The sequence below is a fragment of the Pocillopora damicornis genome, chromosome 3, assembly GCF_964200805.1.
Source record: "Pocillopora damicornis chromosome 3, jaPocDami1.2, whole genome shotgun sequence".
In the NCBI taxonomy this organism is placed as follows: Eukaryota; Metazoa; Cnidaria; class Anthozoa; order Scleractinia; family Pocilloporidae; genus Pocillopora; species Pocillopora damicornis.
This window is the reverse complement of record NC_142672.1, coordinates 17,958,106-17,984,866: the sequence shown is the minus strand read 5'-3', so window position 1 is coordinate 17,984,866 and position 26,761 is coordinate 17,958,106. Positions and strand designations below refer to the sequence as shown.

General features: G+C 37.0%; 2 protein-coding genes and 2 long non-coding RNA genes across 5 annotated transcripts; 1 reads left to right on the top strand and 3 right to left on the bottom strand.

Moving 5' to 3' along the window:
- Positions 1 to 391: 391 nt before the first annotated feature.
- Positions 392 to 5,095, bottom strand: LOC113668497 (uncharacterized). 2 transcript variants are annotated; one of them, XR_003446007.2, is made up of 7 exons: positions 4,939 to 5,095; positions 4,533 to 4,626; positions 3,558 to 3,619; positions 2,797 to 2,864; positions 2,228 to 2,331; positions 1,714 to 1,739; positions 392 to 1,223 (listed from the first exon to the last, which is right to left on the bottom strand). It is a non-coding gene; the product is annotated as an uncharacterized LOC113668497 (long non-coding RNA). The 2 variants fall into 2 exon arrangements; XR_003446008.2 differs by having other exon boundaries at positions 2,228 to 2,328; positions 4,939 to 5,090.
- A 762-nt stretch (positions 5,096 to 5,857) lies between these two features.
- On the bottom strand, positions 5,858 to 9,183 carry LOC113668490 (dCTP deaminase). The gene has a single exon (XM_027184395.2). It carries the CDS (start codon positions 7,898 to 7,900, stop codon positions 6,563 to 6,565), a length of 1,338 nt encoding a protein of 445 aa, XP_027040196.2. The 5' UTR covers positions 7,901 to 9,183; the 3' UTR covers positions 5,858 to 6,562.
- Positions 9,184 to 10,729: 1,546 nt separating this feature from the next.
- LOC113668484 (uncharacterized) lies at positions 10,730 to 26,413 on the top strand. The gene is made up of 31 exons (XM_027184382.2): positions 10,730 to 10,817; positions 10,899 to 11,108; positions 11,205 to 11,238; positions 12,976 to 13,362; positions 13,926 to 14,105; positions 14,419 to 14,514; positions 14,888 to 14,982; positions 15,073 to 15,301; positions 15,536 to 15,916; positions 16,037 to 16,125; positions 16,736 to 16,921; positions 17,426 to 17,506; positions 17,883 to 17,985; positions 18,259 to 18,393; positions 18,574 to 18,655; positions 19,193 to 19,304; positions 19,567 to 19,619; positions 19,830 to 19,941; positions 20,657 to 20,760; positions 21,263 to 21,365; positions 21,777 to 21,930; positions 22,212 to 22,278; positions 22,398 to 22,464; positions 22,952 to 23,040; positions 23,530 to 23,656; positions 24,201 to 24,242; positions 24,368 to 24,448; positions 25,006 to 25,066; positions 25,364 to 25,419; positions 25,821 to 25,940; positions 26,137 to 26,413. The coding sequence occupies exons 2-31, from the start codon at positions 10,977 to 10,979 to the stop codon at positions 26,191 to 26,193; spliced, it is 3,615 nt and encodes a 1,204-aa protein (XP_027040183.2). The 5' UTR covers positions 10,730 to 10,817; positions 10,899 to 10,976; the 3' UTR covers positions 26,194 to 26,413.
- On the bottom strand, positions 20,830 to 24,498 carry LOC149048600 (uncharacterized). The gene is made up of 2 exons (XR_016184566.1): positions 24,361 to 24,498; positions 20,830 to 23,382 (listed from the first exon to the last, which is right to left on the bottom strand). It is a non-coding gene; the product is annotated as an uncharacterized LOC149048600 (long non-coding RNA).
- Positions 26,414 to 26,761: the final 348 nt, after the last annotated feature.

Here is a 26,761-nt window from a genome sequence, read left to right as displayed (position 1 = left end):
GGAATAACAAGGAGTATATTCTTTAACCTAAGGGGCTAAAAGTCATCTTCACTTGAATCTGCTTTCTATGGAGTGGAGATTGATCAAGCACAGTTGTCTACCAGTACTTTGCATTCCACCTTCATAAGACACATTGTAAAAGAGAGCTTTAAGACTTTTGTTGAGCAATAGAAAGCTTAGTTACTTCAAACCAGATACTTTTTTGTACCCTGAAGTTATATTTATATCATTCTACAAATGCAATGGGCCATCAAAATTGAGAATGTTCTCCTTTCCAAACAAAATGCACTATCCAACCACTTATGACTCTTGAATATTTGCAAAATAAGCAAAGTTATTTTTAACAAAGGTTGACAATTGGCTACTGTTCAGATAGAAGACCAAACAACCATTTGCTTAAGATTATAATAATAATAATAAAATCTTTATTACCGTGTCAATGTATTTAGCTCATAGAGCTAATTGGGGACACCTACTATTACAAAATTAATAAAAAACTATGTACAGTATCATAATAAGTAACAATATAGCCGATAAACTATGCATTAAAATTTAAAAATATTTAGAAATATTAACAATGTTTGGATAACATAAAAATAATTGCACAATGCATATAATTAGAAAAAATCACGTGCTGCAAAGACTGCAGCAGTTGCCACTGTCTTCCACTAGGCTGGCCAGGTCAACTCTACAGATTTTAGTTTTAAAGATGCTAAGGCTTGGTAGTTCACGCATACATTTTCTAATTTGGACCAGATATATGGTCCTCAATACCTAAGTGTGTGTTTACCATAGTGTATAGTATTAAATCGTGGTATTTCAAAGTCACTATTCCTAAGGTTATAACGAGTACCTTTTCGAGTAAATATCTCAGATATGTAGCTAGGTACTAGATCGTTCTTTACTTTATACATTAGTATTGCTATGTCCTGTAAGCGTCTATTATGAAGCGTAGGTAACTTAGCACGCTTAAGAAGTTCCTCACATGTCTCTGTTGTTGTATTGTAAGCATTAAAAAAATTTTATTGTAAGCAAAAACTCTTTCAGAGATATTCTTTATTTTCTAACCTTAAAACAATTTTCTAACACTAAGAGTGGACAATAATGAATAAGTTTGAATAAGGATCATGAAGAAAAATATCCAAAGACTAGAACTGGATTTCATTCTGCCCCTAAAAGAGTGAATACTCTTATGCTTTATATGGATTTCCTTCACCTTCATGCTGTAAAATACAAAAGAATAGATAAAGAAGTAAGTATCCCCAAATATTTGTTATATTCTGTTGATACACTCTAATCAGAAAAGCACCTGAACAAAATTACATCTTCATACAGGTTATTTTATATCTGTGTACCCAAGTATTTCAAAGATTTTGTGCCTTTAAGTTTATTAAAAGGCATTTTCTTGTGTAAATGTATTTGTCTTGTTCAAAAGCAGTTTTTCTCCAAAAGACCTCAGACTTGTCAACAGGAGTAACAACCAGCAAAGAGTCCCACAATACAAGTTTGGTAAGATGTGAAACCACAAAGCACTAACAATAACAACAAGACAGATCCAGGAGAAATTAAAGACAGATTTCCCAAGACAAACATGAAGAAAGAAAAAAAAATCAAAAGCAAACAACAAAACAAAACCCAATGTAAATAAAATTGGAAGCTGAGTTTGTGTAGATGATTTAACTATTGTGCAAATGAAATAAGACATGTTCAAACCTGATAAAATATTCTGTTCATCCTCACTGAGGAATAGAAAAAACATACTGGTTAATTTTTCCCCTTTCCATACTATTTACTATGAAAATAAAAGCTGATATTGTGAGAGCTCTGTGAGGTTATTTTAATCAGATGTTCATACGAACGAGACATCATTTCTTCACTGCCCATCACAATGTTCTTACTCCAAAGTACATGTACACATACATTGATAGAAACAAGAATTCACTACAATAAAGTGTGATGATGGAGAATATTTAAGGCTAATAAGAACGTAAAATATCACAAAAGCATGGACTATGTCTTGTCATCGAAAAGAAAATGGCACAAATGTTGCAACAGTCCGTTTTATTTTGAGTCTTTTATCAACAGTGAAGGACTCCTCAAAATATAGGTGATGTATGCTGGCATATCAAGATTAAGATTACATCTGCTTTATACAGTGGGTTTAACCTGGACATATTTCACATTTGTTAGCGTTAATTTATTTATATTTCAACAAGAATAAACACACCTTTGAGAGCTACCTTACTGACATTGCTCTTGAACCACAGCACATTTCAGCTTTCCTTCTGTTGGGAATTTGTTGTCAATCACCCCTAACCATTTTCAGATCTGCTGTAGCAGAGGGTAGTGGATGCAAATAAATTTTATAGAGAAAGAAGAAAAAATGCAAAGATCTCTTCATTTTTTAAAAATGAGACCTGAGAATTACTTGCTTGAGGTAAAATTGAAACCACTTAACAATAATCTGATACACTAATTTTGCTTTGCCTTGAGCTCTAAGATTGGTTCACAAAACCAACACCACCTTCTCTAGCAGTCAATTGCAAAATTAAACTTGATCACAACTTTGATACTTCAATTTCCCTCCAATTTAAATCATTCATTTGAAATACAATCATAATTGGAGAATTACATTATGCAAAAAGTTTATCATCAGTAGACATATTCACATTCCTCACAAACAATCAGAACAGGTCTGTGAAATATCTCATCACATGACAAACACATCACCTTACATGGCTTACAAAAATGCTACCAAATCAAGACAACTAAACATGCTCAGTGTAAACAACTTACATAAAAACCTTTGTACTACATCACAAGGCAACAACCCCACAAGGACAGTGATCTTGGTTGACCAAATCCTAAGACAAACACAACAAAATCTCACTGGTCCATCTTTCTAAGTATAATTAAAGAGGTATTAGCTCACTGTTTCTTGAAGAAGTCAAGACAAGAGTATTGCATCATGCAAATCAAACTTAAATCCAACAAATTCTAGCATCATTGACTACTGTGTATCTAAGGCTGGATTCACATCATACCAAATCCATTTATGGATCAAGAGTAAAATTTGCTAAGCCTCTTTTAATACACTGTGGTGAATGCATGGAAGGTTTTCCAACTATTCATCAGCATAAATTTTTCTCTAACAAAGGAAAAGCCTAGCATTGATGGTCTTTGGAGAAAATAGCACCCTTTGTTAAAAGCTTGAACAGTTTCAATTTCAGAGGCCACATAGCCAAAGAATGCTTCTCATTAATTTTCAGTTCTAAAAGTAATAAAAGTAACAACTATGATTTCAACAAAAGGCATAACACTTACATGGATACTGTCTACCTCCTAGGATCTAATTTTGTACTCACAACACTTGAAACAAAGTGCATAGATACAATACAATTGTTTCATTAACTATGTGATGCTGTCTCTGATAATCAAAGTTCAACAGAAGCATTCAGTCATATGCTTGTCGTATTGTTCTTCACTGACAGCATAGAATACTTGTTAGAGTAGTTAAAAGGAATTCTTGATAAGGTTCACTAGAATGTGATGGTTACCTCAATGCAAGTAAAGTACAATGTGAGATTGGTGGTGTCTCCAAGGTAAAGTTGATTTAAATCTGGAACACAAAGGAGAATGGTTGAAAAAAGTTTTAAATATAAGAGGGGAAAGTTTCAAAAGAAACTATGGTGTTAGGCTGGTGGGGGGAAGAAATATTGCAAGGTGTTTGGTTTTATAAACTGAGTTGATAACGTAAGTTGACCACCACAAAGTTTCTTTAAGGTGACAATCCAAGCTTTGAAAAAGGGCTATGATGCAGAGATAACACACAAAATGACAGCTTTAGAAACTATTTATGGTAACCAGTATACATCATCAACTCAGTTGATGAAAATATGAATGATTAAAAAAAATAAGAAAACCATAAGTGAGGTTGGGGCACTAATTTCCCTATTCATTTTTACTAACAGGCTTAAAAAATAAACAATTCAAATGACAAACTATACCAAAATAAAATCCTAGTAAAATTGTATTCAAGGAAAACCACTCAGACTGTGTTACAGAGAATATTTTACTCTTCAATGCTTCTGTAGTGAAACTCCAAGCGAGCTGGGATTATTTGAGTCATCACAGTGGTTTCCCCAACAACTTAACCACTTCAATCACCACAAAAAAAGAAATAACTAACAAACGGCAGTGAAACTAAAAAAATTATTACCTTATGCCAGAGTGAGAAAATGCACTCTGGTAATGAGTCAGACATATTAACTACCCAAACAGCTACAACAAGAATTACAACACAAACTCTTAGATAATCCATTAGATTTCAAGTTAAAACGCATTAATTCCAAATTGCAACTAAGAAAGGTTTTCAAGAACATCATTGGGTTAGGGGCAACCCAACAACAAGTAACACGAGATGCTACGGTACCACTCGAATGTACAGCAGCACCCCCACGCGCGTCCAGCACGTGTGAATAATTCCCGTTGCTTCAGGAAAAAATTTGACCAAACCTCTCTACATATGATACCTTAGTTTGTTTAGACAGCAAAAAAAGGTCCAGATTGTGCAGTATTTCCTGAACCATTCTGTAACCGTCATCAACACCAAACAACTCTCGCAATCTATTAAAAAAATGGATCGACATTAGAACGTGCGTGGAATTTACATCAACCATGAGCTTCTTGAAACACTCTCGACCTTCAAATAAACAATTATTCCACTCAGACGAGAAAAATTTGAGAATGCTTTTTTCTTCAACGTTTCCGTAAAGAAACTCAAAGCGAGCTGGGATTATTCTAGTCATCACGGTGGAATTTTCAAGTGAAAACCTCATCCATGACTTCATGGTTCAAATTACATGTTCCCCTTTTTTAAACGCCAACTACGCTCAGCTCAACCTTGCAAGACAAATGATGTAATGGATAGTGTTGTACCTTAACATTGAAAAATTCAGTTCTACTAAACAGTCAAAGCATAGGTCCTCGAGGAAAGCGAAATTCGCAACCACCAACAAAGCGAGGCGATACTCGACCCAACACGTGCTACTAAAGGGGAACAGATCGCAAAGGAATTGGGGAATGAAATCGAAGCCTATGCCGCTTTGCAAGACGGGTAAATTAAAAGTTTGGAATGGACTCGGGAATTCAAGGTTAGGAATACGATTTCTTTTTGGGAGCACGCTCATTTGAGGGGATGAGTTTATTTCTCTGTCTTCATGCTGACTTAAGGCTGAATTAGATCCTTTATTTTACTTAACTGCCGTGTTGTATGGTCAATTTTGGGAAAAGAAGCGTGGAAAACCAACAAGGATTTCTCTTGAGCTGTTGAACAGAAGGAATATGCATGACTCCCATTACTCACAAACTACCATTACCAATTTTATTAAGTTTCTGTAGGGAGCATATGACGAAAAATTCAAGAATTTATGTCCTTCTAATACGGTGCACGGGCGAAAGGAGAATTGAGCGCAAGAATGGCAAGCCTTGAACCTTAAGAGCTTGTCAGCTCACCCGGTATTTCGAGTTTTGAAACCAAAGTGGTAAGAAATGCAATCGGGCTGTGAGAAGCAATGAAAGTTGACGCCCAAACACCAAAAGACTCCTGAGACCAGAAACAGAGGTGGAGGTCAGAGAACCTCCACGAAAAGAATTTTATGGAGCGAAACGTGTAAGAAACGGCTTCCATCCTAAGTTAGGCTTTGTTTTCATTTCATAAGGACGGTAAAAAAAGATTACTATGAATAAATCATAATAACTACACTGTAATGAAATTGAATTATACAAATGGTCTTCGTGAAAAGGATGGAGAGCCATGATATTTCACTAGAATAGTCTCTCTGATTAATTCGGTGGATAGTTGGACAACAGCTTTATTGAAATGAATGCTAACTTTGTTCATAAAAACTATTCCTTACAGTTGATATAACAACCATCCTAATATAATACAGTCGTCTCCTCTATTCAGTAAATATCCATGCATCTGTAGCCACTGTAATGCTATACCTTATCCTTTCTTGGTGTACAAAATTATACAATATTTTCAAACTTAAAACAAAACAAAAACAACAAAAATATATTAATACAGTTAATTGAGTAAAAAGTTTTGTTCTGTTTCTTAGCCGCAGATCCAGAGATATTTGTTTTAAAAGTATGCAGCTGATATGAAACTCTCGCACTGAATTTCATGTAAACTTGTGTTTTAGTTTAGATCAGGATAACGAACATCAGGCATAGAACCAAATAGAGATTTATAAAATTTTTAAATATTCAAGCCAGACAAATGTTAACCATAACAGACAAGTGTAGTTGCTCAACAATGCTTCTGTCGATATCGAAACTAGGCATTCTTCGACGGTATGAGAAGTTATAAAATTGAAATTATCAAATTTCTTTGGTTAGGTAAACATCGGGCATTTTTCTTTGATTGGAACTGGTTAAATTTTTCTAGAGTACAAGTTACCCAAATCAATGACAAAATAATCTCCCTCAACCAGAAGGAAATCCTAGTTATTTATGTTGTTATGAATCATCCAATGTTTTACAGATTTCTTCGAAACGTTCAAACATCATTTGAATTCGAGCAGCTCGATTTCAGTCTTTTCCTTGTTTCTGGATCAGAAGCCAGACGCTTTGCTTTTGTTTTTGTGGCCTCCATCTGATAGCAGGTCATGATCCCTTCTTTGATGTACTCTTTAATCAGGTTGTAGGACAGTTCTCCGCCTCGACTCTTCTCTATTTTCTCGCCGATTACGATGGTTTTTACGCCACTAAGCTTAATCATTGGAGCACATTCATCACATGGAGGCTTGGTAACAAACAGGATTCCGTCTGTCAAATCCTTGACATTCCTTACCATCAGAGCGTTTTGCTCGGCGTGGATAACATAGGGGAACTTTTTTTGAAGGGCACGGTCGTCATCGGAAGCTCTTGGAAACTCGCCATACAGTGCTTTGGATGGGAAGCCATTCCAACCCAGAGACACGATATCTGGAACTTGACCTCTAACAAAGACAGCTCCTACACCAGTCTTGGGGTCATCTGTCTGTCTAGCAAGCATTTTCGCAAAAATCATCATGTGGTAAGCTGTTTCAGAGTCTGGGAAGTTGTCAGCATCGCAATCAGGAACGACACGAAAATCAGACGTAAGCTTAACCCTTGGGAAAGCAACACCTTTGTCCATAGGGGCCTTGACAACGGCGATCCATTTTATCAAGGATTTGAAATCGCTGTCAACCTGAAATTTCATCTTACCCTCAAAGCATGGCCAAGGAAGACTTGCCTGGGCGCGAGCAAACCACTCGGCGCTCCACCCGCATTTTTTCAAGAGCTTATCGCGACATTCGCTGATCTCATCTGGCGTTCTTTCTTTCTCGAGTTTGGCCAAAACCCTTTGTTCAACGCAAGGAACGAACACGGATTGACCGACGGAACTGTTTTTGAAGAGGTTATCCGCTCTTGCTATTTCTCCTTCGTTTTCTGATTCTGGTTCCATTGGTAGGTAGAACACACGGGAAACTTTTGACTGTACAAGGAGTTTAGCACAAAGGGAACAAGGCTTCCGGGATACAAACACTTTACAACCTTCAAGCTTTCCACAGTGGTTAACCATAACACGGGCAACTCCGTGGACGCCATCGCGACTACAGTCGGCAGCCAAGACACGATCGGTTGGCAATACGAACACTACACCGACTTTGTTGAGTCGTTTGGCACTGCTTGTTTGTTCCACGACCGGAAACTCTTCCATCCAAAGCGCTAATACCATGTACAAATTCTCTTTCGTCAAAGCTCTGGTCTCGCGTTGTTCACACTCGTTTCCTTTCGATCCATTCGGTTCACTCGGTTTTGGAGAAGTGGAGCGCATCAGTTCATTTTCTAGTTCTGATTTCTCCTCCATTGACTCAAGATTTCGTCAATCAAAGTTAATGATCGAAACTTATTAGTCTTAATCAAGTGTCAAATGGTACAGGATAACGCCAGTATATATATACGAACCCTGCATGTTTAAAATTCCGGGAGATTAAGACGGGATTTTTTCCTTGGGGCATAATTTTCAATTTCGATTTTGCCATCGCTCAAAATAACTCCATTATTCTCCGGAAAAATTCAGTACAGGGGTTCAAAATTTTGAGATCTCACGTTCTGCCATGAATATCCATGGATTTGAAATATTTAACTCGCCTTCCTTAATAAAAAACTATGACAAGTTTCTGAGAAACATAGAGGGACTTCCCCTTTAGAAAGAATTAAATAATTTCACTACGTATCACCCTCTATTATTCAATATCAGTTTAACGCTTTCGATTCATTTAGGTAGATATCATAGGATATACCAAGATAGGAAAGCCATGATTTGTCAGGAATGGCGTGGGATCGACGAAAACTTCCATGTAGACAACAACAGCTGGAATATTTTCCGGCAGGGCTTCTGACCCCGTCTTTTCCAAGGGGTCAACTCTCTATCAAAATATAAATACCTGTATGTGTGCGGAATACATTTCCGAGAAAGTGGAGCGGAAGTCTGGGTTTTTGAATAACTGTTAGAAAAAGCTTTGAAGGAAACATATATCTCACAGTTAACGGTTTTGGAACACAAGAACAATTAAGGGTAAGACAAAAATCAAATGAATTTTCCTTTTTGTTAATTAGAAATTCAGATTTTTCTGACAAGTCACTTTGTTTCAGTTTTTCTTTGCAAAAAGCAGAAAGCAAGCAGGGGGTCACCATTCGATGTAACAGTAAACTTTCATTTAAATCCGCTTAAAACCCCAAGGGCAATAACACAAAAATACATGCATCTAAAGCTGTAAAATTTTGGAACAAGAACTGCTCTATGAGATGGAAGAAAGGGAGTCATAAACCCGTCAAAGCCGATTTAGTAGAGAAGAGGGTTAGTACTGTGAAAAGGGTAACCTTACAATAAGATGGAAGATCATTCAAAAGCTTGAACATCTCAATCGCTTTCACGCTCAATAGAATTAAATTTAAATGTAGGCCTCAAATGATCAAGTAGGTCTTTACAAAGTGTCAGTGCATAGACGGAAAAAAGAATCTTTTATTATTCTCAAAATTGGAACGAACTTTCCGTAGACCTTGAAATTACATACCTATCCAGCACGTCAGTTGTATTCATTGTTGTAAGCTCATGGAGCGCTTAAAATAATAAAAATATCTTTAAAACAGTGCGCCCCGAGTAACAGGGAGCTAACGGGGCTCGATCAACGTCTGGTTGTATGACCATGCTCCCGTTTTAGTTTAGTACTCTCCACGCTTACATATTTTCTAATGAGAGATATACTGCGAATTTGAAAAAAAAAGATGCTCTCCTTACGCTAGACATTTGATTTTCAAAATTCATTTAAAAATCGAAACTGAAACCGGAATTCTTTGCTGGAACAGAAACTCTGATCGGATCAGAAAAAATATCAAATGGCGGAAACTGTGGCCAAAGGGGAAATTTTGATGCTATAGAGGGAAATTAATTCTTGTCTGATTTCAGTTTTGATTCAGCAGATGTCTAGACTTTGACATCTTTAAAACTTGTTTCTAATTTTGAAATGGCAACCAGCTCATGTCCAGGAACAGTGAGGTCAGGCGAACAATAAATTTAGGAATCATTCGCGATGTTGACCAAATTCCAAGTTTCGGAAAAAGTACAGGAGTAAGCAGAAGATACAAAGGTAATACAGTCCGGAACTGAAATTTTGAAATATCGAAAAAAAAAGTCAACACCCTCAAACATTAAATATTCGCATTTTTTTCTGGGCAATAAGGTAAGGTCCTGTTTGAATTTGATGTGGATCAGCTCCCATATCGGTAAAGAATTTCACGTGGCCTGTTTGTGGAACTCAAAGTAATTTACGAGTTGTTTACTGAGTAAACGGACCATTTGAAAGAGTGAAAAGGTCTTCAGGTGGTAATAAAATATGAAATTTCTCTTCTAAAGCAACATTCGCGAGTGCAATTCTTCAAAATTGTCCTTCTCGTGGTTGCAAATCATTGAGTCTTACTGGACTTAAAGGATTCGCATCAGGCTTATTTACTGCTCTTACTACGAGAATTCGACGCGGGAAATGAAAAGTTTTAAATAAATATCTAAATCTTAGATTCATCTCCGAGTCTGGTTAAACAAGGATAAACCTTTCAGAAAACTAAATTTACAATCCATACAAAAAAAAATTGATTTAAACAACTTGCAGATTAAAACGAGTTAGTTAACGTATTTCGTACCTCCGTGTGACTTTTTTACTCTTTGATGAGCCCATCCTTTAATCTGTTTGGCGAGTGGTTGTAACACGGATCGTAAAAGGGAAATATATCAGCGTTTGCTAAAATAAAAAAATGAATTTCCACTGAGGCCTAAAACCAAGTGCTAATCTGCAAAACGTTATCAAACTCGCAGGTCTCATAAAATTGCTTTTTAAAAATTAAAGTTATAATTCTAAATATCTTGAATTTTCCCATGTCTTTCTTTGATCAGGAAATGTGGCTTTCTCTTTACAGGTCCTAAATAAATTTAAAACATTCAAGCAAATCTTACCAAGGATAATAAACAGAAGGTCTTGTTTCGTCTGCATGTACGTACTTTTTTCGCCAGCTGGTTAAAGATAATTTATTCATCTAATACCGACTTTGATTAGGTCTTAGCTCCAATAACAAGGGTACAATGGATAAAAGTAAACCAGTTCATCAAAAAAGGAAGTGTTTCGTGGAAAGCTTTCATTTAATTTGTTCTGTTTAATTATGTACGCGTACAATTCAGGCTTGCGAAATGAAGATGTCTGAATGTTTTTTAAGTATTCCTAAAGAAAACGGTGAGACTGAAGTCGTGGTCATTTTGACTTCTAATTGTTTCGGACTGAACTTGTCAAATTTTTTTCATTGTGCATATGCAGCGTTAAAGAAGAGATGTGTGTTGGCTCACCTGCACTATGTTTGTATTGAAGTCATGGGAAACTCACTTAGTGTGATGAATGTGCAAACGTATGGTCAGTATTCGTTCATATCCGGTTCGTAATGTAGTCTCCTCGGAGTCGCCGGAAAATCAAGGAGTGTACCCGCTCTTGATGGCCATGATGTGGAAATTTGTCGTTCTCCTTTCGAACGTGAGTTGGTGTGTCAAGTCACTACAAGGATTTTTATTACCATTAAGATGGCTTGATTTGTTCTTATTTTCTTTGCTTATTGTTTGTAACTTACAGGTTGTTCAATTTTCCTCGCAGCTCTTGGTAAACAGTAAGTAAAGTGGTTTTCTTCCGACACCCTAGTCGCTCTATTGATTAATATACGAATTCAAGAAAATTGCCTAGTTTTCCAGTTCAGAGAGCATAGCGTTAGAAGGTTGTGAAAATAGTTGGGCCAGTGGAGAAAATTGAAATCAGAGAAAGTTGTTCTTTTGTTAAATATCTTCCCACCATCGTGACTTAGAGTTTTCAAATAAACATCTCTGTTTCATATAAAATAATTCACGATGTCGGTAGTTCTTTATTGTTAAAGCTGGTTTTACTGTGTTTATCAAAAATTAAAAACTCTTGCATAAGGTTTATACGAAATGAAGAAATTTTAGTTTTACATTTCATCTCTTATTATAAGAGAGAGTAATTTTCCATTTCTTTTGTGCGAATACGATGTTTTTTAATGAAAATTTTCAAAACTGACATGAAAATTTTCAAATGGGTTCCAATGTTTACCTTAGCTGATGTCAAAGTGGATAATTGATGACGGAAAACGAAAATAAAAGAACAGACATATGCGTAGATCAGGATCCCTTGAAAAAAATAAATTCAAGGGAAAACTCAATTTTTTTTCAGTACCAGTCTCTTTTCCGTCGTGTTACCCCAAAATGCGTCATCCTCGAAGGGATAGATCGTCGTTAAAACACTTTGTTGTAGAGCTACAATGTGAAAAAAAAAAAATTAAAATTTCTTTTTGCGGAAGTAACCAATATTTGTTTGGCTGAGGCTTAATCAACTTTAAAAAGTTGTAAAAAACGTTTAAGAAAGAACTTTTTGACATACATGGTTAGATCTTTCTGATGGCACAGCGTTGAAAAGACATTTCTTTGCAAAAGGCTCTCTTCCTCTTGAACTAACCATCAAACCTTTCAGGAATCGAAAAAACTATTGTATTCATGCAGGATATCAAAACGCTAGGCTATTAGAAGTCCTTGATACCTTTCACCCAGACGTAGACCTCTCAGGTTTGCCAAAAGAGATGACTAATCGCATCATGGTTTAGCATAGTCCATTTCCTAAATAGCGGAAAACCAAATACACTAAGCGAAAATGCAATGTTAAGCTATTGAACAGCCAAGTAATTGTTTTAACTTTTGCGTAAATGACGCGTAGGAGCCAAGTTATATGTCGTCGGTCAGACTGAGAAGCGATAGTATTCTGCGTGCATGGCTCGAAGCAAACGTTAAGCCTCGTGTTTGGTATCCTCTAAATATACATATACACCCGTTTTCAAAAACGTTGCAACATTGAAAATACATATAAAATATATGTACATCTTTCGTTTTCTTGTCAAAAAGTGTCTCTTTTTGATGAGATAAGAAAAGGTCTATATATTTAACGTTTTTGAAAACGGGTATATATATATATATATATATTATATTTTTATTTTTATTTTTTTGCAGCAGACAGAGGTAAAAAACGTTAGCTGCAACATTTATTGCAATAAGAGTATTTTTTGACGTTTTTAATAAGCAATTTTAATTGAAGTTCCTTTTTGTGTTAAACTTTATGTAAGGAGATTAGAGGATGGCCTACAGGTGGCACCCAAATGTCAGCAAGGGCGCTTACGCCGTTCAGCATTTAACATTTCGTTTCTTAGTTATTGACTAAAATTACTTTTAAGATCGAGTGAGACTGAACTTATGTTTGCTCATATCGACTAAAGTGCCATTAAATTAATTTTTCACAAGATACTCGTTCAGTTAAAAACGCCCAATTTCACTTTCTTCCTTTGCAGATGACCAGCTTACCTTGGCTCCAGGAGAAACGCTTGAAATCAACACTACAGAGCCTTCCGCTCTTGTGGTAGACAGCCAAGGGAACAAAAAAATCTTAAAAATAACTTCCAAAAAAACCTTCTCTTTTAAAGGGAATTTTGTCAATTCACCAGGATGGAATTACAGCGTTGCCCGAATAGTGTTTTCCAAAAACATCAGAATAGAAGCCTGCTCTACTGTTAAGGTGTTTGGGGAACATTCACTGTCTATCGAGTCTCTGGAAGGAGATATCGTTATTGGAAGTTTGATCGATTTATCTTGCACAGTGACTGTGCTGGGTGGGAAGTGTGTTGGAGGATATATGCCCATTGATAAACCTAGAAATTGGTCATCAGCTATAATACCAGGTAGGCTTATAAAGTCTGTTGACTTACACACCAGCCAGCACTTTCCCTTCAGTTGCGGAAAACCAAAACCAAAGTATGGATTGTGGGTTTTGGAAAATCAGAACAACTTGCATATGATCAGTAAGCAGGGTTAAATACGTACGGTAGATTTTTGGATCAATCACAGAACCTAGCAATGGGTGAAAACTGCAATTCAGATTGCTTTGGAAGCCCAATTCTTTAGTGCTCTCATAATCTGAAAATCTTTGCTTACCGCATTTTCTCTTCTTTCTATATATCCAGCTAACATATGTAGGAGTATCTTTTAGTACGTGATTATTCACACTTGAAGTGATTTTTGAAACAGTAAATTGTTCTTCTGTCCCAAAAGAATAAGTATGTCACTGTGTTCTTGCGGAAAGGTTAGTCCTAGAAAGGTGCGTGGTTTCATGACTATGACTAACGTTTTGAAAACCGTGTGAAAGTCATCATTAGAATTAAACGGTGTGTGAGAGCTTGTGGTACAAAGTATGAAGTATAGTTGATCGAAGTTAATCCGTTTCATTTGCCCCTCTGGGTTAAAGGAAATGGACCAGGGAGTACGAGCAGAGAATATTTAACTTACCAGTCACCACGATGCATCGGTGGAAGTGGACATGGTGGCCATGGAGGAAATCCAGTATTTGATGACATTCACGTTAACCTCTACAGAGGCTTAGAGTATGGAAGGAATGATTACCAAGTCCTACTGGGAGGCAGTTCAGGTAAATGTGGAACTTAAGCTCGTAAATTTCAAGAAATCTGTGTATTTCGTATGACACTTTAAAGAACGACGGTTCTTATTTAACATTTAGAAAAATCAATTAAAAAAGGTTGATCTTATCGATTCGACAAGCGGTTTCTGTCCAATTTTAATCTCATGGTTAGAACGTTAAATTCGCTGCTGTGAGGTTGGAACACAGCGGCTAAACCTTCTATCAAAGAAGGAGAAGAAACTAACGACGAAAGAAAAGATAGTCTGTAATTATTAAGTACAGGTAGGGTAGTTTAGTTGCGATTAATTATTCTTTGTTACAGGCTCTTATCTTGATTCTTCTGCTCACACAATTACTAAACCTGGACATGGAGGGGGAGCACTACAGTTGGTAGCGAAGCAGGGTTCTATAAAAATCGGTACGTAATACTTGCGAAAATGTTAAGCTGATTCCATTTTGGTTCTTAACAAAGACTCCAATCTGTTTACCACGATGTGGGCTCTGGAAACCGATTTATCTCGAGGAGTAGGTCACAGCTTCAACGACTATCTTTGGAATAAGCTTGTACTAAATTTTACATTGGAGAGCCCAATTAAGCCAGTGATATGCGCTAAAACCCCTGTCTGCCAACAATTCGTCTTCTCTGACATAAACATTTCCTTTAAATCTGGAGAAAACAGGCAAAGAAGACCAAAGAAATTCATGCGACTAACAAATATTCGAGTGTATTCTAAATTGATAGAAACCCCGCTGGGGAAATTTTAAAGTCTTTAGCAATTCACCTTTCACAGAAGAAAAGATTAAAGCCAATGCACAGCAAACAAAAGGGCACTACGAAGTTAACAGTGGAAGTTCAGGAGGACTAATCCGCTTAGAGGCTAACGAGGTACGATTAGTTTTCGCCCCCCTGTCACTCCTTCTTCATAGCATGCCTTACGTGATAAAAACCGCTAACCATAAATCTTTATCAAATCAGGTTCACATCATTGATGGTGGTTCATTGGAGGTAAATGGTGCTCATGCGGGAAAAAATGGTAACACTTACCCAGTTTGGGAAAAGGGGTCTGCCGGGGGTGGAGGAGGCATTGTGGATATCTTGGCCAACAAGGTTTTCATATCAACTGGTTCTATATTACTTATGCCAGGGAATTCCACAGGTTGCTCCAACCAAACAACAGCATCTCCAGGATTCTTGACCATACGAGGTATGTTGAAATCGATTATTGAGGTCATCAATTGTACAGAATCTTTACTTAGCTTAAAATTGTGACGTACCTGAATGTCTTCAAATCCCTTTTTTAAAAACAAAATTTACGACTTTTACATTCTCCTGGAAGCACAGACGATGATCAATCCTTTCTTAATCGTCGATGTTTATTTGCGGATGCCTTTATATCATACACAATTGATTTATATATGCGGAATTTTTTCCTCGGCAGATTACTCGTGCAATCTCAGAATATCGTGGAAAAATATCCCAGTCTTTCCTGTTGATCCTGCAGGATTCACTTGGACTAACACAACTACTCAAACACTTTTGCCTTCATCCTCGACACCCTGTTCCAATTATGTTCCTAGAAAAACCCGGCCTTCAGTCAAAATAACCACAACTGACAATCCTATTATTGCTACCTCTTCCCTCCTTGCGAGAAGAGAGTCATCAATAACTGCCTCTATCAAAAACATATCTAAACGGCAAAGTGGAATGCGCACTTCGTCTCCAGGTGTTAGGACATCTTTTTCTCGTAACGGTATTTCTTCTACCAAACGTATTCAGTGCTCAACAAACTTCAAACCACTTACTGCAACCCTGTCAACTGGTAAGTATTTGGATCCTTTTAAGGTTCATGCTCGGTAATCTCTTAGAGATAATTATGGGAGATTTGGCGACAATGTCAACCGTGTAATGAGTGGACACATTATTTGTTTGTCTGTCGCAGATGCAGTCCCTGCACCCTCTGTTCCTCTCGCTGATATCACAGTGACAAGAAAATGGGAAGCCCTGCTCAAGAGTACGGAATCCCTAACGGTAATGTAAAATATAATGACACAAAACCTTAGCTAACTGTGTTTAATGTAACCGCAACTGTTTCGATGTTTAGGTTGGCAGTTATTCCAAAAAATGAGTCCAACAAAACAACATTTCAGCAAGTGCGACTCACACGAGAAGATTTGTAAAAAGCTCACGAAACTAAACATGCTACAGGGCTATTTTGATGCTGCGTTACCAGTATTCTGCACACCGAAACTTACGGGGCTATACTCTTGCCCTTCGAAATTTCGTAAGGGAAGGACCACAGCTCCCTGTCGCCCCTTGTTCTTCCGCCGACTACAAAGTTGTGGAAACCAAATGGTTTTTAGATAATTTCAATTTTGCACCGAATAGCTCCCAAAGACCTTTGTTTTAATGAAAAATCCTTATAATCCAGTCAAACAAATGATGTGCTCATTATAAAAATGGTTTGCTGGAAAGCAGTAGTATCGAAGTTTACGCGTCATAAGTCAAGTTTGTTTAGATCAATATTGCATCCCATCTTTGATAATCAACTTAAAGTAAGTTACACTTGAAATCTAGGTCTTTCCGTGGGTAATGAATGAACTTAGAATTTGTAACAGTTATTTCAGTCCCACATTTGCAGATATCCATGGGAAGCTTTCAAAACAACTCGTGGCTTGAGGATGTTCACAATCTGCTCCAACGCCTTCGAACATTAGTGGAAGAGGAGCCGTTAACGGAGCAGTATGTTGACGTATTCATAAAAATACTTGAACAGTTTGGTTTAGCTCTTTCCATGATCCCAAGCGAAGATCAAGAGATTATGAAAGTATGTTAACAGCCTCTCTTATAATGATTTAGATTATTTCTCTTAACACAAAAAACATGTTACTAGTCCTCTCAAGCATATCTTTTGACTAATTTGCAACAGCTGGCAGGCAGTGGCTTTTTGATTAAAATTTATATGTAAAATTTTCAACAAGATATTTCCCGAAAAGATCTTAATAAAACTTAAAGGAAACTTCCATTGTTAGAGAAAATTGTTATGTTGCTATTTCTTGATGGTAATAGTGGCAACTGTATAACGTCGTACGAGCCAAAATGGCGCCTTCCAAGAAACACAAGCATTGATACTGCAAGTATTTGTTCACAACTTACATATATTTCGGTTCTTATTTCCCAATTTTCCCAGAAATCTTCAAAGTACAAGAAATCTCCATCATACTAATGGTAGTTTGTTCTGCCATTGGGAGGTTTCCTTTCAGAAATACGCTGTCAATCGTAATTCTACTTAATTTGTAACTACCGATAAATTGTCAATTTATCTATTTAGAGCGTTGTTGCCTCGCTGATAACAACGGCAGAATCCAGCTTTGATGGGAGAAACGAAAACGTGTGGAGCGCTACAAAAAAGGTTTTGTAGGTTAAGTTGTTTAATCCCTCTTAGTTGTGCCTCTGCAAATACCGCGACTGTAATCGCTAGAGACGAACCTCCTGGGATCTGCTTATGATTCATGAACGTCGATTCTCTTAACAAAAGTGCAGTTTACGTCAAATTAAGTTCAGTTTTTAGAAAATTTGAAGCTTCAGAGATAACCGTGACGGTGTAAGATTACATGAAATTCAATTGTGAAGTTAAAACCTTGAACTGCGCGAAAAACATTGCGCTTTGTAAACGAACCTTCATCAAACTGGGATGTTTCATTTAAATTATGACATGGGTCCACACGGAAGATGAGTTACACCTTGTTACCATAATGTTAACCCGCTTTTTTTCTGTTATTCTGTAGCTACCAAAAGTCTTGAGCGCATTGGAGAACATTACGTTAGTCTTAGGAAGAATCTCCTCGGTCAATGAACTCTTCAAATTCGAGTATTACTCCCAAAGGACTGGTAAGTAATTACGAAAATCAGTCAATCGTGGCCTCTAGAAATAACTATTTAAGCGTATCCCTTAGTTTGAGATTTGCTATCTTTAGCATTAATGAAATGAAATTAAACTGTACCGTGCCTCTTGAAGAAATTAACATGTTTGTTTCAAAACAGAAGAAATTCGCCTTTCCACAACAGTCTGAGTCTGATACCTATAAAGTCCCACTTTTATTCACCACCGAAACGGCTCTTCCGCTGTCTTCGTCTAACTTTATCATGTCTTTTTCACTTCAGTTGTACAAGTTGTTGCTTTAAAAACCACAGCAAAACAGAGTGTAACACACTTTGTACTTCCTGACACCTCTAGAACAAACCTGTCCATTTGGAAAAACGAACACGATGTTGTTCTAATACCGTCATTTTACGATGGTAAGTTTCCTCGGTCTTTACTCTTAGTGACTTAAAATGCTGTAACTTTGTCACCTTAAAAACGTGTAGATATGCATTTTGCTTCCATTGAAGTAGTGTAATCTTATTCTCTTCATTAAAAAAAAAACAACATACTTGCCTAGGTTATGAAAAAATACTTTCTTTCTAAATACACTGTAGGTGACGTCGTGGTGTTTACGATACTGTACAGAAATATTAGCAGTATTCATCCCACTACTTTTAAAGAACACCAAAAAGAAAGGTAGGTCGCTTAAGCAACCTTTTCAAAAACGAAAGACCACAATCGGCTGATAAGTTAAGGTTAGGGGAATAAAGACTCATTGTGCTAAAGTTTTTGATAAATGACCCAAAATTTCCTCACCAGGTAAGTCTTTCAATATGATACATACTAAAACAACTTTTCTAGTTCAGAAAGTTCTTTCAGATTCTCAATGGAAACCCTTTCTCGACTTTCCACCATTTCTTAAGACAAAGTAATTTACCGAAAAAAAAACTAACGGCTGTCTGATAATGAATATATTTATCTTCATTACATCTTTACATGAAGAGCAGATTTAGCAAAAGCTGCTTATAGGGGGGCTTATAGGGGGGTTCCTGATGAATAAATAAGAAAAAAAGTTAACGCAAAAAATCAAAAACATACTTGTCCCAAAAATTTGATACGACATGAGAAATGGCAGGTAGTCTGTGTTCTAAACTCGTTAAATTTAAGGCAGACTTTATCATTATTGGGAAGCACTTGCCTTTGAAATAATCTAAAGTAATTTATCTGTTTCAGGGAAAATAAAAGTCATCTCGTTTCTGACGTGCTTTCTTGTTCTGTATATTACAAGGGAACTTTAATTGCGAGTAAACCCTTTTCTCCCGTTGAGCTGCAATTCCATATCCAGGTATGTCTGTCATCATTTTTAACACTACACCTTTGCTTACAGAGACCAAAATTTGTGCTTGCGTTTTGTTTCACATGTCATTGAGTAAGTTTGATTACCAGGTAATAAACGTTAGGGATTGGTTAGAGTCGGAGAAGAACGTATGGTGGGTCGTTTATGTAGTTAACGAAAAACCCGTTTAGTTTAGATATTTTGTTATATGCTTATCCTGAAAAAAGGACAGTAACATTTTTGTTTTACCTTACCATCTGAAATAACATAGTATGGGAGAAGTCTTCACTCACCAATCTGTGTATTCTGGGATCATCGAAACAGGTAGGGATATGGATGCATGTTTAGCAGTACATAAGTAAGAAGATAGCAGTGGAATGCAAACGTTTTATCTCTTGACGGTGCAGAAAACTCCTGTTACTCGGATTTCCTCTCATCAAATATCAATGGGATGTGCTTTTTTTTTGACGCAGTGCGATCTACGCGAGCTCGGTGTACCAAACGGCTTTTACACGACAAACAATTTCTTTGCAGTGCTTGGTCTACAGAAGGTCTGAGGACCGTTCAAGTAAATGGCACCCACGCAAGATGTCATACAACTCATTTCACAAGCTTTGCAATTCTTACCCAGTACACAGAAGTGCAGGTAACTTTGTCAAATATGATGGAATAGTGCTCGATCATTACTATCGAATATACAGCCTCGAGTGAGGTAGGTAACTGTTAGAAGATCTATAAAAGACCTTCATTGGCTATTTATTCAGTTTTAAACAAACAGAATATCACTTTCCGTAGTCCACCAAAGGTCCTTCACTAGTTTCCCGCTCTCCATGCACAACATGGCGGTCTGTTTTAAGTGTCCTTGGCTGAACATAAGAAGGAAGACATCCACAATGGGCACCTCTGCTATATGGCACTGGTATATTTCCTTGAATAACCCGGACCGGCGGATTTCTTGGTGTCCAACGTATACTACACTGATGCTTATTATTAGTTTTAAAATTATCTATACTCAATGGAAATAAACCTGTAAAGCACGGTACAACATAAAGACAATTGAAATCGTGTAATAAAATAAAATAGTTTTCGAATGCGCAAAACCCCTTGTAGCATCTCAAATATTTCTTGTTACGATACAATTGATAGTCAAGGGCCACATACAGATTTTCCTTTCTTAAGCAAGCGGGGCGTTTTAAAAAATCATATTTATCACGTTTATTGAAAGCTACCTTTTTATTATAATGGTTTTGGACATAATCGAACAAGGAAACATTTCTAGATTTATTCTTTACATTAAAAAAAGGTTTTTTTGATTGATACATTCGTCCTATCACATAATCTGTTCAACCATTTTTTCGCAGATTTCAGATGAGGATCAATTCGCGCTCGGAGTCATAACATATGTTGGTTGCGGAGTCTCCATCGCGTGTCTCTTTGTGACCTTACTGGTTTATCTTGCATTTGAGTGAGTACCTCATCGAACTGTCCTCTGTGAGAATAACAGTTGCCAAAATTGAAAAATGCAGCATCCATAGATTGTTTAACTTGTTGAACTTTATTTAACCTCTCCCCTTTTGAATCCAGCAGAACTGTCGACACTTACTCTGCATACCCAGGAGAGATGAAATGAGAGTGTTGATCATTTAATTAGCGATGAAATAGCAAGATAATTCTGGATTGACGTCAAGACATTTCTTTTGTTATCAAAGACCAAGTTTATATGTTGAGAAGGATTGTAAATTTGGAGTTTGGGCGTTTGAACGAGCATTCAGAAGGGTAATGCCCTCGGAAATAAAAACGTGAAAACTTGACGTTCGAATCCTTGTATCAGGCAACAGAATTAGTCAGATTCAACCAATTCGACACAAGCTAAATTGTACTTGTTAGCACCTTCTGACCAGACCTTTCATCATTCGGGTAGACTATGGTGTTTGTTTTAGACTCAATCTTAACTCTTTCTCTTTTAGAGCGCTTTCCACTGAAAGACATAAGATTCACATGAACTTAGCCTTGGCTCTTTTGCTGGCTCAGTCGCTGTTCTTGACTGGTGTAAATGCTGTAGGACACAAGGTACCACTAACATCAAGTTCAACATCTGATACCACAGAAATCTGCCATACAAGACAAAGCCTAGTAGATTGAACTGTATTTAGCATATGGTTGAGAAAAAATTCCCTGGCCTACTCAATTCCCCTTAAACCCTGTTTAATGTTTTCTTGACGAAGATACCTGAGGATTCATGTACACTTACGAGGCTTGAACCGTTTTTGATCTTGTAAGTCGTCTTAAACATGGATACCTGTCGAAGAAAAATCGTCCACCCACACTGGCATGGGATACTTTTAAGGATAACGCTCGGGTATAAATTTAGGCAGTTTCACCGGGGTTGATTGTAGGTCAACAATATATTTGATGATTACTTTTAAAATTTTGAACTTTTTCACAGGAAAAACGCTGAAATTTTATCGATTATCTCCCTAGACTCTTTGCCGCGCACTAGCCGTCTGCCTGCATTACCTGTTTTCAGCAGCATTCACTTGGATGTGTGTAGAAGGTTTTCATCTGTATGTGATGATTCTCTCCGTGTTTCGTGCTGACAGCGTTAGAATGAAATACTACTACATGACTGGCTGGGGTAAGGAAAGGTTTTGGTCTGCTATATTGTTCATCTTCCCTCTGCTTGCTTTGCAGCACTAGCCATGTAGAAAGAAACTAACTAAAATGACAAAGTGAACTGAATGTGTTTCAATGCATTCGGTAAAATAGTTTTATATAAAATAGTCAGTTACAATTTAAACTGTTTCAAAAATCGATATGTGAAATCAAAATCAGCAAACCAAACTGATTCTACCATAGAAAGCATAGGATTCTTGAAGGAAAAAAAAAGTCCTAAACTAAAAGCTTGTTATTTCTCAGGTATTCCAGTTATCATTGTCGGAGTGGCTGCGTCAATTCACCCTGAAGGATACGGGACAATCAAGTCGTGAGTGTGTGAAGAATTTTTTAATAAAGAAGTGATGGACGTTAAGTTTTCAACATCTCAGGAACACGTTAGATGAGAATTGTTACCACAGCATGCATTATTTTGTTACTGTTTTTCAGATGCTGGTTGTCTATTGATGATCAATTTATTTGGGTTTTTCTGGCGCCAGTTGTTTTAGTGATTGTGGTGAGCTGGGATTCTTGTTTCTTGGCAATCAAAGGAGATCTTGAATTTAAAGGAAACAAATTATTTTATTTTACAGATTTTTATATAGTAACACGAAGGAACTTGCAGATCAAAGCTCTTTGAATTTTAAAATCTGCTACCTCGCACGGCAGCGAAAATAATTAAACCTCGAAAGAAAAATCCTTCTATTTTTATTTTGTTAATATTAAAATGAACTTTTGGCCCACGAGACCTGTATTAAAACAAATGTATGCAAATAACAGCACTTTAAAACTATTTCACCAGAAAAGATACAACTTGAAAGGCGCAACCATTTGTCTCATCGTGAAACTTTTTTTGACACTTGCGGTAATGGGGCCATGTTTCCCGAGAGTGTATCTTCTGGCTATGCATAAATTTGAGTAAAAGATTACAGCCGCTCTGTTTCACTATCCCTAGTCCATGTATGAGTTGTTACAATGGTAAAAGAAAATAAATATGTGTTCAGGTTAATTTCTTGGTTCTTGTTGCGGTGATAAAAGTCGTCGCCAATTCCGCGTTACCATCAAGAAAAACCACAGACTTTGGAAGTGTCAAGTAAGTTTCATGGGCTAAAAGGTTTTAAATTACGGGACAAGGGGAGAATAACGAGAATTTTACCTCTTTGTTGTCACCTATTCGCCCTTGCTCTTTGTCTCTCTGTCTTCCCCCACTTTGTTCTCGCGCGAAGCCCTTAAGTTGTTACCATTCGATTAAGTAGTACGATCATCCAAGTGGACATAGTCATCAAGAGCACTGGTTAGGTAATAGTGATTGACGTTTCAACGACCCGAACCGACGCAGTCGTCTGATTCAAATGAGGAGTTGAAAGTCTGACTCGTCAGAACAAATTGTTAAATTTTGCATGGTGTTACTAGAATATTCTTTCCTTGGAATTCTCTGTTATTGGAGTAAGAAAAGCAAAAATCATTTCTCCTATTCAGTTCTTCTCCTGCAGGAGAAAAGTTCCTCAATTATCCATTTACAAGACCTATGAACTGATCGATGTTCGGGTAGTTTCTGACACAAGGTTGTTTTTCTTCTTAGGGCTGGAGTCAAGAGCGCTGCTGTACTATTACCACTGCTTGGAGTATCCTGGGTGTTTGGGCTTCTAACTTTAAACAAAAAAACTATAGTTTTTCAGTACATATTTGCCTTTTCTTCCAGTTTTCAGGTAACGATTCATTTCATAGAAGTAGGTCATGGTTTTTGTCCTCAACTGGTTACAAAGAAAAAGCAACTGAAGCAATTTAATTCTTCCCTACACCCCAGCCCACATAGAAATTAATAGTAAATCGTGTCTTTGCAAAAGGTGTCATTCAACTGGCAAATCTACTGAAAGGGCGGGCAGTTCATTCTCTTGCATCCAGATACAAACTTGCCTCTTGACACTGTATCCAAACATGAAAGCTCGCATGAATATTTGTGAAGATATGTGGTGCCAATCGTTTCTCACAGAAATACTATAGCAACGCAAGTTGCACGTGTTACAGTAGTAACATTATTTCGTGACACCTAATACCATACGTCTAAAAAAATCTTTAAAGGGACAACCTTTAAAATGGGTCTCATGTAAGGGATGTAGTCTTTTTTTTTCAGATACAGTAAAAAAATTTTTCAAAAATTCTTCATGTGCATCATATCCATCTGATTAAATAAGCCTGTTGTCAGTAGGAACGGCTGTCACCGAAAATTAAACCTCGCTTTTGCTTTATCAGGGCATGTTCATCTTCTTGGCTCATTGTGTAGGAAGCAGCGATGTAAGAGAGTTATCATTTTGTTTAATAAGTGTCTTTTTGCTTCTTTTGTTAAGCGAAATGAAAATATTAACAATACAAGAACAATAAAGGTAATAATATAAAAAGATAGATTTCTTGCCTGTTAGGTCCGCTCTGCGCTTAAACGGATGAGGCAAAGACAAATGTGGGCTCGTGGGTCAGAGAATGCTCCGTCACACATTCCTTCTGTAAGTCAAATGTAATGGATATCAATATGCACCAAGCAAGAAGAATAAAGTATCCTGGATTTGAAATGTCAGAGAAGTGAAGACATGAAAGAAATCTCTTAGAGCAATATTTCAGTGCTTACAATACCTGAAAAAGAAGAGAGCGAAAATATCCCGAGGAAAAATTGCAATCACACGAGAACCCCGAACAAATGTGTAGCGGTCGGTGGCAAAAGCGTGGTAACCGTTACAAAATGTATTAGCAGAGAAAAAATTGTTTGCAACAAAACAAACAAGTTGTTATTGACACTAGAGACCAGTTCGTTAGTTTGTATCCACAGCACTAGTAGTAATAACTCCAACCTAGAGCGACTTTCGCCATCAGCAAGCCTTCATCGTACCTTTTAGTCGTTCACCCCTCTCTCCCCTAGAAATATTCCTAGTTTTACAGTCTTCAGTATCATTGCATTGACTTAAAAAAACGTTATAAAATCTAATATGAACTATTTACATTTGCCACATGTATTTAAAATATAGTTGACATCATCATCATGATTGGCCTTTTCTTTGTTTTTTAGAAAGGAAACGTTCCTGTCTCACAAGGAATTATCTCAAAGGAAGGCGTTTTAGAGCATAAGGGTACGTTGTTTTGTGGAGTGGACTCGCTGAAAGAGACTCAGCGATAACCCATACATAAACAATACAGCACTTTCAAAAAAAAAAGAAATTGGTTTAACGTTTCGTAGAAACGAACACCGTGAATAAAGTACAGATAAATTAAAAGCTCTAATGGGTAACTTCAAACTTTAACAGAGAATTTATTCAAAACCATGCATTAAGATGACATTTACATAAGGAACCTGTCTTTGAGGGTACCAAGCAAGCCGAAATTTCAGAGTGACTCTACGTAATACCTTTTCATGCCCTTTCTTGCAGAAAAGATACGAGCGTCTGTATTCAGCCAAACTAACAGCAAAGTGGTTAAAGTAAAGGTATTTGCATCCGTATTAACATCCCACTTTCCGGTTAAATTATCGGAGATTGGTACTGCTTTACGAGTTTCCACGGTAAAACTAAATTGTGTTATTCTTCATGAGCCTGTAAGGGAAAGAGTATTTGAGAAAAGTTGCCCTTTATTACAGAATTCCCGTGTGATCGACAATTCACCACCAGAACGTCCACGATGTCATAGGTTTAGTACAGGAGAAGCATGAATTCAGTATACGTATACCTCACCTGATGCAATGGATTAGCAACCAGTGATTAACCAATCCATCCCTTATACCAGATTCTACTTTTAAAAAAATCACCCGGGGTAAAAATAACAAAAGCGTGATCACCTGTGTGATGTGATTGAATCGTTTCTTCTCTAACCTTTTTTTTTCGTTCCTAGCTACCGAAAGAAAACTTTAAAGAGGCTCGTCTACAAATAAACAGAACTTATCAGATGCCACGAAGAGAAAATCCTGAATCTAAAAATTGTTCAAAAATGACATCTCTTAACTGCCCGCAGGTAGAGTTAATAAAAATCAGGAAAATAGGTATAAGAGGCAATCAACCAAACTGATCTTGAGTCTTGTTCGTGACTCTTTCCAATCTTATTTCAACAAAGCAACCAACAAACTGACAGTGAATGATGCAGCACTAATTTGATACTGATTTGATCTTCACCTCTAATTCTTAGCTTTCCGAATTGTCTCCGTTCACAGGATGCAGTTTCACCCAGAGAATCTACCAAACGAAGATGCTCATTCAAGTCATCCTAATCAGCAGAATATTAGATTTGCCAAAGGGCACCTGATATTTGGCGCCAGCTGTCAAACAAAACTGGCTTGGAAACATTCCAATTAAAAAAGTAGTTATCTGCAAGATAGCACTAGTTTCTCTGACGACAAATTTGCAATTGGAGTACAATCGTGGTTATGGTTATTGGCTAACTTTCTCAAATTGTTTAACATTCAGTAAATAAACTTCAATTATTTTCTACCTTTCCTTTCTGTCTTTGTTAAACATAATCAAGTCACTGACTTTATTGACGAAAATAACATTCTCACCTACCTTGTATATAGTAAAGTGAGGGGCAATAACAACAAAAGTGTTGAGGCTAGATATTCTTATGTGCCTGTTAAGACGCGTGTATGAGGGTCTATAAGGTGAGAACCTCCTTAGCTCCAGTCACGACTATAGGACAACCCCTCATATCATTAACGAAAAGTGACCAAAGGGAAGAAACATTGATATAAAGCACGGTGTTTTCATGCCCTTTTCTGTCTCTTGTTGATTGATTTTCATCACTCTTTCTGACTTTCCCTTTCCTTTCTGCTGATCAAAATT

What these genes read in the sequence shown, in the direction of transcription:
- LOC113668490 (XM_027184395.2), bottom strand. Translation starts at nt 7,900, where the DNA reads ATGGAGGAGAAATCAGAACTAGAAAATGAACTGATGCGCTCCACTTCT.
- LOC113668484 (XM_027184382.2), top strand. Translation starts at nt 10,977, where the DNA reads ATGTGCAAACGTATGGTCAGTATTCGTTCATATCCGGTTCGTAATGTA. An exon ending in AGGATTCTTGACCATACGAG is followed by an intron (nt 15,302 to 15,535) that starts GTATGTTGAAAT and finishes TTTCCTCGGCAG; the next exon opens with ATTACTCGTGCAATCTCAGA. An exon ending in TGTGGAGCGCTACAAAAAAG is followed by an intron (nt 17,507 to 17,882) that starts GTTTTGTAGGTT and finishes GTTATTCTGTAG; the next exon opens with CTACCAAAAGTCTTGAGCGC.